The following is a 12296-nucleotide window of genomic DNA, read 5'->3' as shown; positions in this document are numbered from 1 at the left end:
ATATTTATTTAAAAAGAAAGCAGAAAATTCAGAAATAACAGATAGGAAAAAAGAAAAAAAGATCCATAATGTGCTCATCCAGAGAGATGGTAGTTTGCATATGGTTGCCGAGTACGCATATGTAATCATTTTGTTTATATTTCTCGTTAAAAATAAATGGGCTATGTGGTAGGCTGAACAATGGCTCCTCGAAGATGTCTACACCCTAATGCCTGGAACTTGTGAATATTTTACCTTATACAGTAAAGGGACTTTGCAGGTATGATCAAGGATCTTGCTCTGGGGAGGTTCCCTTGAATGATCTGAGTGGGCCCAATATAATCATAAGGGCCCTTATAAGAGAGAAACAGGAGGGTCAGAGCCAGAGCAGGTGATAAGATGAAAGCAAGGAGAAAGAGACTGGAAGATGGTATGATGCTGGCTTTGAAGACGGAGGAAGATAGAGGAAGGGGCCATGAGCCAAGGGATGAAAGCAACATTTTTAGAAGTTAGCAAAGGTAAAGGAAATGGATTCTTCTCTATAGCAAATCTGCATTGTTTTAAGCCACCAAGTTTATGGTTATTTGTTCTAGTAGCAATAGGAAATTAACACAGATTCTAAATCATGACATTTTTTTTTTGTCACTTAAAACAATGTGTCATGAATATCTTTTTATTCATTAAATACAGTTTTATGGCACTTTTTTTTTTGAGTCAGGGATACAGGAAGGGAGAGAGATGAGAAGCTGCTCAATGGCAGCTCTGATGCAGAGCTCGCGGGCCCGGAGCCCTGGGGCGTTGCTGCCGTCGGAGATGGCGTCCAGCACGATGGAGTCGATGTTCAAGCAGGCTGCATTGTAGTACTTGGCCACGCTGGCCACCGTGGCTCATAGTTGTGGCACCTTAGTTGTTCATTGATTGCTTTCTTATATGTGCCTTGACTGGGGATTCCACCCTTGCTCAACCTTGGGCTCAAACCAACAACCTTTGGGCTCAAGCTGGAGACCTCAGGGTTTCGAACCTGGGTCTTCAGTCTTCCAGGTTGATGCTCTATTTACTGCACCACCACTGGTTGGCACTGTTTTTTATTTTTAATTATGGTAATATATATACAACAGTGGTCTCCAAACCCCGGGCCGTGGACCAGTACCGGTCTGTGGGCCATTTGGTACTAGTCCACAGAGAAAGAATAAATAACTTACATTATTTCCGTTTTATTTATATTTAAGTCTGAACAATGTTTTATTTTTAAAAAATGACCAGATTCCCTCTGTTACATTCGTCTAAGACTCACTCACTCTTGACGCTTGTCTTGGTCACGTGATACATTTATCCGTCCCACCTGAAAGGCCAGTCTGTGAAAATATTTTCTGACATTAAACCGGTCTGTGGCCCAAAAAAGGTTGGGGACCACTGATATACAACACTTACCATTTTAATCATTTTTTAATGTATGGTCAGTCTCATAAGTACAATCACAGTGTCGTGTACCATCACCAGCACTTTGTCACTTTCCCAAATGGAAACTCTGTACCCATTAAACAATGAACTCTCATTCCTCAGTCCCCGAGCACCTCCACTTTCTGTGTCAATGAATTTGACTGGAATGATAGTTATTGTCCTTTTGTGTATGGCTTACTTTACTTAGTAGCACAATGTCTTCGAGGTTTATTCACGTTGCAGTGTGTAACAGAATTCTCTTTCTTTTTAAAGCTGAATATTATCCCACTGTATTACATTTTATCTATATATTAATGTTTATCTGTCATTGGACAGTTGGGCTGTTTCTGCCTTTTGGCTGTTTTTTTAAAAATTGATTTTAGTGAGTGAGAGGAAGGGGGAGAGAGAAAGAAAGAAACATTAATTTGTTGTTCTACTTATTTACTTATTCATGCACTCATTGGTTGATTCTTGTATGTGCTCTGACTGGGGATTGAACCCGCAACCTTGGTGTATTGGGACAATGCTCTAACCAACTGAGCTTCCGGCCAGGGCCTAGCTTTTATTAATAATGCTGCTATGAATATGCGTGTAGAAGACATTGTTTTTAATGGTGATACTAATTCACTATATCAATGTACTATGGCTTAACCAGTCCCTCACACTGAATGCTTCAGTTGCTCCCACTTCTTATGGAAAACAGCACTGCAGTGAACATTCATGTTATTTGTCCACATAATTAATTAGTTTCTTAAGATAAAATTTTAGAAGCAATATTGCCAGGTCAAAGGGTTTACACACATTTCCCTCCCTCTGTTTTTAAATAATATAACTGAAAGAATACAAGCTCCAATAACTCACAGATGTATTAATGAAAAATGAGGTGCCTGTGCTTTTTCTGTAATCCCCTGTCTCTGAGGCTGGCAGTTCAGCAGTTTCAGAGAGTCCTATGACCTCAAAAATCACACACGCAAGCTTCACCAAAAGGGACAACCCCTCAGGGCTGTGGTGTACCTGACACGGGCGTCCCATGGACGATAACGGCGATGCCTTTCCGGTTCTTGGCCTCATGTTCTTCTTCGGAAATGTCAGTGCCCATGTGGCGAGCAATTGCCTTGCTCACTGGGTTGTTCTCTATTTCTCCGATCTCGTCAAAGGAGTGGCTGTCAGTGCTCAATAACTTGTCAGCTGCGAAATTAAAAAGCACATGTTTGCGTGTGCGTACACATGGGCACACTCAGAGTTCCCCTGGGTTTTGATGGAAATGGGAATGACTTTGTCTTTCTAAACATTGTTTGAAAATGAGAAACATAACCTGCTGTAGCCTCCCCCACCCCCGCATTGTACAAGAGCACCCGTTTTGGCTAATAATTTGCCCGCAGCTACTAGGATTGCAAAAACAGATACTCCTTGACTCTTGATTCCATTTTTGGGACTCTCTACTGTCAAAAAATAATGTTGGAAACTTGCTGAGTTTGCACTGTTAAGGGAAACGGACGAATAAATGACGGCATGTTCGTGTTATAGAATTAATACGTAGTCACGCTAGAAGGTTTGGGAGACACATTTTATGGAGAAAGGTGAAAAGGCATTGGACACTCTTCCCACTTCTGCTTAGAGAAAAGTGTCACCAGAACGTTAAAATGCTTGGTTACTTGGAAACACTATTTTTTCCACGCTTTCGTCGTCGTCATCTTCATCTATGTTGATCTTGGACTCGCTCCAGTCTCCCAGGTCAGCTGTGACAAACAGCCCTTGGCTCAGTGAGGGCCTCACGATGGAGGAGGTTCCGAGATCGGACAAGGCCATATCATCGTCTTCTGCTGGAGAGCAGGGAGGGAAACACGGTGAGGAGAGGTGGGAGGGGGATGAGGGGGAGCGGGCAGAACAGGAGAGAGACAAAGAGGAGAGTTGCTGGGCTGGTTCCCACCGCTCGTAACTATCTGACCCAAATCGGCGAGAGCCGCAGCGCGTTCCTCTGCCCAGGGTGTTTCTACATTTTACCCCAACCCCCCCCCCCCCGAATTATGGCTCTGGAAAATTTGGAAAATTCAGGAGAGCAAAGAATTATAAAATTCAGCTGCAAAAAGAGATACAAGGAGATAGATAAAGAAACAGTGACAGGAATTGCAGCTTAATTTTATGATTCCAGTACAGGAGAGCTAACAACTTCTCACATTTAAAATTTTTAAATACTAAACTTGCACAAAACTATTTGTAGCCTGCTTTCCCTCATAATTTATCATGACGCTTCTCCACGCTATTATTGTTAAGAGGACCTACCCTCTGCTCCGCCCAGCACCCTCCCCACTGGCCCCTCCCGCAGTTTCAGTGGATGCCTGGGAGGCCTGTGATAGTGTAAAGGGACTCCCGACCCCCCAGGCCAGGACATCTTCTTTGTTGAGGATCTGGATTTGAGCCAGAGAGGTTGCCACTCTCTTGTGAAGGCCATTTGGGACTGTGGCCTTCCTCGGACATGGAGTGGGAAGAGGAGAAGGACAGTCTGGAGCGTGAGGGAGCAGAGTGAGCCGACGCCCAGAGAAGCACTGGTGAGAAGCAGCATGTGCGCCTTCAGGGGCTCCTTCTGGGCCTGGCTCTGGAGACCACCTTTCAACGGGCCAAATGGAAAAAGGAATCCTCAATTGTGACAGGGAGTGACGGGGCCTTCCCCTGATCTCATGACATCCTTTGTACATGGTAGCCTCTCGTGGCTCTCTACCTCGGCCACCAGGTGGTCTTGAGTTGAAATGTCTCCCCCTCTACCCCCTTCCTGACTGTGATCTCTAGAGGCAGAGGCTTGTTTCATTGAACTTTTCTGCCCAGCACTTCAGCTCAGTGCTTGGAATATGTACAGCAGGTGCTTGTTATGGGCTTAATTTGCTCCTCCCAAATTCTTATGTTGAAGTCTAACTCCCCAGTATCTCAGAATATGACTACAGTTGAAGGTAGGACCTTTCAAGAGGTGACAAAGTTCAAATGAGGTCATACGAATGTCCCAATCCTTCCCTAGGGTGTTTGTATAAGAAGAGACTAGGTCATGGACACACACGGAGGGAAGACCATGTGAACACAGGGCGAAGACAGCCATCTACAAGCCAAGGAGGAGGTACAGAAGAAAACAGACTTGCTGACATCTTGGTCCTGGACTTCTAAGCTCCAGAATTGTGAGATTTATGTTGGGTAAGCCACCCAGTGTGTGGTATTTGTGATAGCAGTTCTATCAAACTAATAGTGCTCAATGAATACAACCAGGAGATGGAAGGAGAGACAGCCTTCTTCTCTCATCTTCTCTTTTTAGGGCAAACTAGTATTCTCTGATTGGCTTCCTTGAGAGAAAATAAGACAGGCCCAAGGGCAGGAGAAATGGACTCCATTCATTCATTCATTCATTCGTTCGTCCATTCACTCTTATAGTACATATATATCGGGCACTAGGAGGATCAGGTGCTGTTCCATACACTGGGTTTACAAGTGGAGAATTTGTGACCACTGCCTTTATGGGGGCTTCTTGTCTGGGGGTGGAGACAGGTAGGAAGAAAGTAATCGTACATGTGATGACTGTACACAGAAGAGAGCAAGGAAGAACAGGGAGGGCACACGTCCAGGAAGAAGGCACAGAGAAGCAGGAAGGAGAAGTGTGCATCACGACAAGCCACAGAATCCTACAGGTCATCAAAGAACACTGATGCTCAAGTGCACACAAGGGAGCCCTGGCTGATGACGGGATCACTCGGGGGCGCCGGGCCAGAAAGGGCCAGAATAGGAATGCACAGTCCAGCTTTGAGACTGGGGTTAGGCCTTGCGGACTGTGGAGGGCTGACCTCTTCCTCATGTGAATTCCCACCTCTCTGAGGACACCGATTTCTACCGTAGCTGATGTCTTACCTTGCACTGCCTAGGCACAAACACGGAAGTCGCGGAGCAGAGCCATGCACTGTGGAGTCAGAGACACCTGGGCTGGAATCCCAATTCTGTCACTTAAACTGTGGACCTGATCTCTCAATGCTTCAGTTTCTCATGTGTACAGGTGAAGCCCTCAGCACAGGGCTTGGAATCTAGCGAGTGTTCTAGATCTCTATTATCTGTTTTTGTCTTACCTCCTCACTAGATGCTAGAGAGAGCAGAATGTGGCCCCGTCTCCGCATCCACATTATGGGGTTAACAGGGCCATTTGGTGAGGGGCAGAAATAAAATGGACCAGAAATAAAATGCATGAGGCCCTCTCACCTGCCTGGCACTGGGGACAAATCAAAGAAGCCAGGGCAGTGGCAGAGCCAGGCACCCCGAGATGGGCTCTCACCGTTCTCCTGCGCCAGACCCTCCAGATACTTCGTTTTCATCTGCTCCTCTTTTGACCGCTTAATCTCCTTAAAGTACTCGTACACCTCTGGGAGCAGCTTCTCCCCAGGGAAGCGGGGTGGCAGCAACAGGGTGTTGTACGAATCGTAGCCCTTCAGTGTTCGCAAGATCTGCTCGAGGAGAACGGGAACAGCTGTTGGTCTCACTGGAAGCTTCTCCCACAGCCCTCGGTGGGTCTGTTCAACCACCTTGTAAAACCCCTGTGCCTGCCCAAGGCCAGGTGCGTGCGAAGGGCAGGGTCCTTTGGAGGGGGTCTGAAAGTAAGGCTGAGCCCTGAACCTGGGGAGACAAGGATCTTTATTTTGCTCCATTTGAGCCTGGGCATTTAACATGTGGATGAGAATTTTCTTCTTGTTTTAAAAATAACATATACTATTTTTCTTTTGTTTGTTTTCCATTGACAATAGTACAGAATTCCATTCCCACTTTGGGTGACACAGTCTTAAAAAATATCGTGGTTAGCAATACTCTAATAGGTAAGGTGGTTGTCTCATTAATGGAGGATCCCGGGAAAAACAAGTAAAATGGTATTAAGTATGTGTGCATGTGTATGAAAGAGAGAGCGAGAAGAGTTAGAAAATGTGTGTTAGGGATGTCAGATGAAATATGGGATGCCCATTTAAATCTGAATTTCAGATAAATAGTGAATAATCTTTTTAGTATAAATATGCCTACCGTTGCTTTTCTGAAATGCAAATTTAATGGGGCAAACTGTTTTTCCTTCTACTAAATCTGGCAACTCCAATGTGTATGTATATTTATAAAACACAGTAAACTAAAGCCCTAGAAAGCAAATACTTCCTATATGACCCTATTTATTGCAGCTGGCATGTGCTGGTTGGGACACCTGGCTCTACTGGTATAAAAAAATCTGATTTGTTAGATAACTCTTCTCCAAGATCACCATTTTTTTTTTTTTCTTTTCATTTTTCTGAAGCTGGAAATAGGGAGAGACAGTCAGACAGACTCCCGCATGCGCCCGACCGGGATCCACCCGGCACGCCCACCAGGGGCGAAGCTCTGCCCACCAGGGGGCGATGCTCTGCCCATCCTGGGCATCGCCATGTTGCGACCAGAGCCACTCTAGCGCCTGGGGCAGAGGCCACAGAGCCATCCCCAGCGCCCGGGCCATCTTTGCTCCTATGGAGCCTTGGCTGCGGGAGGGGACGAGAGAGACAGAGAGGAAAGCGCGGCGGAGGGGTGGAGAAGCAAATGGGCGCTTCTCCTGTGTGCCCTGGCCGGGAATCGAACCCGGGTCCTCCGCACGCTAGGCCGACGCTCTACCGCTGAGCCAACCGGCCAGGGCCAAGATCACCATTTTATAAACCACTGTTAATAAGCTCACTCTAGAATATATATGGAAGAACAAAGGGTTAAGAATGGTTAAAACACTATTAAAAAAGAATAAAGAGAGAGGATTGCTCTACCAGTTATCAGGACTTGAAGCAGGAATAATAGACAGGGTGGTATCGATGTCGGGATGGACAAACTGACCAATGAAATAGAAGAGAGCTTAGGATACAACCATTCACATGTGAAGCTTTGATATAGGTCAGAAGTCAGTGTGGAAAGGAAGGACTGTTTCAAAGACTGCTTGATACAGAAACATGAAGGCCTGGCCAGTTTGCTTCAGGTGGGTAATTCTAAGGAACCAGTCCAGCTCCAGAGCTTCCTGCGGCCTCAGCTGTAGTCTCTGTTGCAATCTCATCACAGTTCATCTTTTCCTCTCCCAATTCTATTTTCCTGTTCTTTACAGGTGCTGTTCCTGAGTGCTCCCTAATAAACCATCTACATGTAATGCTCGGAGTCTTCAATTCTGCCTCTCACTAAGCTGGACTCACAACAGAGGATGCTGTGCCAAACATAAGCCACTGAGCGTTTCACAAATACCTAATGAAAAGATTCCCTTCCCGAGGGACAGATTCCCATTCTGAGAAAAATTTCTGGAGGCAGAATCTAAATTGGGCAGAGCAAACACTGGATATAGAGAAAATAGAAGATTCAAAGACGGAGTTAGGGGAGGGTCCTGAGGACGCAGGGCCACCTCAGCTGAGCCATCCTCGAACTCCTAAACCACAGAAAATGTGACATAACAAACATTTAAGCTGCTAAACTTAGGGGTGTTTTGTTTTGTAGCAATAGATAACTAATAAGCAACAGAGAGCTAAGCACCAGACTTCATAAATGGTAAAATGTTATTAAAATTAAAAAAATTCTGCTCTGCAAAAAGACATTGTCAAGAGAATAAGAAGACAAACCACAGACTGGGAGAAAAATGTTTGCAAAAGACACATCTGACAAAGAACTGTTATTCAAAATACATAAAAAAAAAACACCAAACTTACTACAATAAGAAAATAGGCCAAAGACCTTAATAGACACCTCACCAAAGAAGATATACAGATGACAAGTAAGGAAATGAAGATATGCTCCACATCATATATCATCAGGAAAATGCAAATTAAAACAATAATGAGATCCTAGTACATACTAATTAAAATGGCCAAAATCCAAAACACTGATAACATCAAATGCTGGTGAGGATGAGGAGCACCAGGAACTCTCAATTATTGCTGATGAGAATGCAAAATGGTACAACCACTTTGGAAGGCAGGTTGGCGGTTTCTTACATAACTTAATATGCTCTTACCATGCAATCCGGCAATTGTGCTCCATGGTATTAACCAAAAGGATTAAAATAAGTCCACACACAAAAGCTGACACATGGATGTTTATAGCAGCTTTATTCATATTTGTCAAAACTTGGAAACAACTGCTTGACTGGTGGTGGCACAATGGATAGAGCATCAACCTGGGACACTGAGGTCCCAGGTTTGAAACCTCAAGGTCATCAGCTTGGGCATGGAATCATCAAAATGATCCCATGGTCACTGGCTTGAGCTCAAAGGTTGCTGGCTTGAACAAGAGGTCACTGGCTCAGCTTGAGCCCAACCCAAGTCAAGGAATGGATGAGAAGCAATCAATGAAAAACTAAAGTGATACAACTATGAGTTGATGCTTCTCATCTCTCGCCCTTCCTGCCTGTCTCTCACTAAGAACAAACAAACAAACAACAATAAAATTAAACAAACAAAACTTGGAAGGTAGATGTCCTTCAGTAGGTAAATGGATAAATAAATGATGGATCAATGTAGGTTCATCAATTGTAACAAACGTACCATTCTAGAAAGGCATACTGATAATGAAGAAGGCTATCAGGTGTGGGGGCAAGGGGTATATCCCAACCTCTGTACCAGCTTCTCAATTTTTCTGTGAACCTAAAACTTCTTTAAAAAATAAAGTTAATAAAATAAACTAGAAGGAGCAACTGGAAATCTGCAACCCAGAACAAATAAACAAACAAAAAAAGCAAATGGCAGATTTAAGCCCTAGCATAATTACATTAAATGTAAATGGTATAAATATACCAAATTAAAAACAGACTGCCAGAGTGTATTAAAAAAAAAAAAAAAAAGACCCAGTTACATGCTGTCTACCAGGCCCTGGCCGGTTGGCTCAGCGGTAGAGCGTCGGCCTGGCGTGCGGGAGACCCGGGTTTGATTCCCGGCCAGGGCACATAGGAGAAGCGCCCATTTGCTTCTTCACCCCCCCTCCTTCCTCTCTGTCTCTCTCTTCCCCTCCCGTAGCCAAGGCTCCATTGCAGCAAAGATGGCCCGGGCGCTGGGGATGGCTCTGTGGCCTCTGCCCCAGGCGCTAGAGTGGCTCTGGTTGCGGCAGAGCGACGCCCTGGAGGGCAGAGCATCGCCCCCTGGTGGGCAGAGCTTTGCCCCTGGTGGGCGTGCCGGGTGGATCCCGGTCGGGCGCATGCGGGAGTCTGTCAGACTGTCTCTCCCCGTTTCCAGCTTCAGAAAAATACAAATAAATAAATAAAAAAAATAAAAAAAAACATGCTGTCTACCAGAAACCCATTTCAAATATAATGACTACTGCGCAGTCTTCACTGTTTGAATGTTAACCATTAGCATGTACTAACTTCTCAATTAGTTGTTTAAAATGTATAAGATCACAAAGAGGCAATGAATTCTGCTCAAGGCTCAAAGGGAAGGGAAGGAGTAAAGGTCAGGAGGTAGTTGGCCCGGCAGAGAGAAGAGCACATGTACATGGCAAGGCCCAGCACGGGTAGGAAAATGGAGTTTGGTTTTGGCCTCTGCTCACCTTCTCTTCTAAGAGATATTGCTGGTCAAATTCTAAAGAGTAAAACTCAATGGGAAAGTCACAAGGATTCTTCACCAGCACCTCAGCCTCGTCTCCAGATACGCTAGGCAGCAGGGGCCCCAGCTCCAGAACTGAAGGAATAAACTCCAAGTGTGGCTCTAAACCTTGCCCCTGTGCATGCAGCGTAAGCTTCTGAGGACTGTGAGCAATCTGGAACATCAGGGTTTGACTGTAGAATTTCTGGAAAACATAAAAACGAAACAGGTACCTTATTTTTTTCTGTTATACACCATGTAAAATTGAAGATCACTGGGGTGTGTGGGGGAGTGGACACAAAATTGATCCTATGTAGATTGAGAGAGAAAACTTTTCTTATAATATTGCGTGAGAATGACTTATATTACAGTATTAACATCACATACCTAGCATGCCACACACTGTATCGATGTTTTATCACTTGTAGAAGGCTCCATAAGTGCCTTGCTCATATCCCTCAGGCCTCCCTGAGATGTACTCAGATGTCCCACTGCCACTGTCTGTACCTCTGGGCCTGCACCCCCGGGTGCTCATTTCATGGGCCTTGCTACCCAGAAGCAGGGCAGGGCAGGGCAGGGCAGGCAGAGCTCTGGAGAAGTAATAGCTCCTGGGAGCGGCCCTCAATCAATGACTCTCAGGAATTACTGTAGAAAGACCCCAGGTCCCTCACTCCTGGAGAGGGATAATTGTGAAATGTACATTTTGTATATTTTCTGAGAGTTCCCAGTGGGATTAAGCTCTAGTCTCCAAGGCAGCAGGCTCACCTGCACACTCTCTTAGCTGCCTTGCTTTCCCTTATCATCCTCTTTCTACATTTCTGTCAGTATTCCCTACACTTTTCAAATAATGTTTGCAAACAAAAAGCTTTGTTTCGTGGAGAATCTGAATGAATATATATATTTGTATCGTTTTGAAGACTGAGTTGAGTCATGGATAATTCGCAACAGCATTCACTTCATCTGCTACAATTCCGATCCAAACACCAGTTGAGAGTGACGCCAACCATCCTACCCCGGTTTCACCCAGGAACCTATTTAAAGAGGCAGGTTCACAGGCCCCATCCCTAGAGACCCTGACTTGCAGGGTAAGGCTGTGGAATCTTACTTTTTAACCAGATGCCCCGGTTGTTGTGATGCAGCTGGGCTCGGGCCTTGGGTTTGGAGGCCACAATTTGAGGAGCTCCTGACTGACTATCTTAGCTCAAGGGGGAAAGTCAGATGGATGAACATGTACCAAAAAAATATCTACTGCTGGAGACAGGAGGAGAATAAGTTATTGGCTAAGAAGGTTCTCTATATAGTTATGGGATTAGTACCTTATGATCCAAACTTCTACATTTTAATTGATTTTTATGAAAAGCTTGCTAAATCACTTCATTCATTTCCTTGTTTTCTAACACGGAGTGTCCTGAACACATGTTCTAATGTCTAGTTGTGTGTGTGGGCATTGGTGATCGCTCTGCTGCTGCTGCTGATGGAGATACAGGTGTCGATCATATTGGTGGAAGCATTTTATTAACTTTGACCAATTCCAACTCAACCTTTATGAAACTGTCTGATAGATTTTTTTAAAAACTAGATTTACTGACATTTCCTTCATTCAGTAAAGCATCCAAATCTTGAGTAAACTCCCTGACAGTCTTAAGATTCTCTAACAATGAAAAACATTTTAATTCTATTTCTATAATAATAGAAACATGGGACTTTGTTTTAGAATCAGACATGAAGTCATTCACTTTTGTTCTTTTTCACTGCAGATTCTTTTTTAAAAAAATTAATTACTTAATTTTTAGATGGGGTGGGGGGAGCGGGAAGCATCAGCTCATAGTAGTTTCTTCTTGTATGTGCCTTGACCCGGCAAGCCTGAGTGTTAGAGGAAAGCCAAAGCGCCGAGTGACTTTCTGTTCCCAGCCTGAGGAAGTGAGGGGTGAGACCAAGCATACATGACTGAAGGTGGTCGTGCGTCCAGGGAAGGCCTCAAGGACGCGATGCTTGGCCCTGCTGGAGCTCTCTGCAGGTCAGGAATCAGACAGCAGATGGTGTGGTGTTATGTCTCAGAAGGAGCAAAAGAAATCTAATCAGTTTTGCAAAACTAAATAATAAAATTGTACACTGTATTCTGCTTGTTAGTTTCTCACGCATGATGTCATGTGTCTGTTTCAAAAATTGGATAGCTGGTCTCTCCAAGGCACCCCAATCCTGGAGAGATTGGGGTCCTCCACTTGCAGCATTGCTGCTGCCTCATTCCTTTAGGGCTGCTCTTCATGAGACCCTGAATACTAACAACAAATGGCGCCTGAACAGGGA

The 12296-nt window shown here is 44.7% G+C and overlaps 1 protein-coding gene across 2 annotated transcripts in view; it reads right to left on the bottom strand.

The window, feature by feature from the left end:
* Positions 1 to 12296, bottom strand: part of HYDIN (HYDIN axonemal central pair apparatus protein) — a 365754-nt gene that overhangs the window by 92835 nt on the left and 260623 nt on the right. The window contains exons 35-38 of one of the 2 annotated variants that reach the window (XM_066243172.1): positions 9955 to 10194; positions 5720 to 5888; positions 3075 to 3242; positions 2434 to 2607 (exon numbers count right to left, since the gene is read on the bottom strand). In XM_066243172.1, the coding sequence (XP_066099269.1) occupies positions 2434 to 2607; positions 3075 to 3242; positions 5720 to 5888; positions 9955 to 10194 (751 nt within the window). The remainder of the gene's footprint in view (positions 1 to 2433; positions 2608 to 3074; positions 3243 to 5719; positions 5889 to 9954; positions 10195 to 12296) is intronic. The other variant, XM_066243173.1, reaches the window with a different exon arrangement.

Source organism: Saccopteryx bilineata, chromosome 9 (assembly GCF_036850765.1).
Source record: "Saccopteryx bilineata isolate mSacBil1 chromosome 9, mSacBil1_pri_phased_curated, whole genome shotgun sequence".
Classification (NCBI taxonomy): domain Eukaryota; kingdom Metazoa; phylum Chordata; class Mammalia; order Chiroptera; family Emballonuridae; genus Saccopteryx; species Saccopteryx bilineata.
Note: the sequence above shows the minus strand (reverse complement) of the source record. Positions and strands in the feature narration are given on the sequence as shown.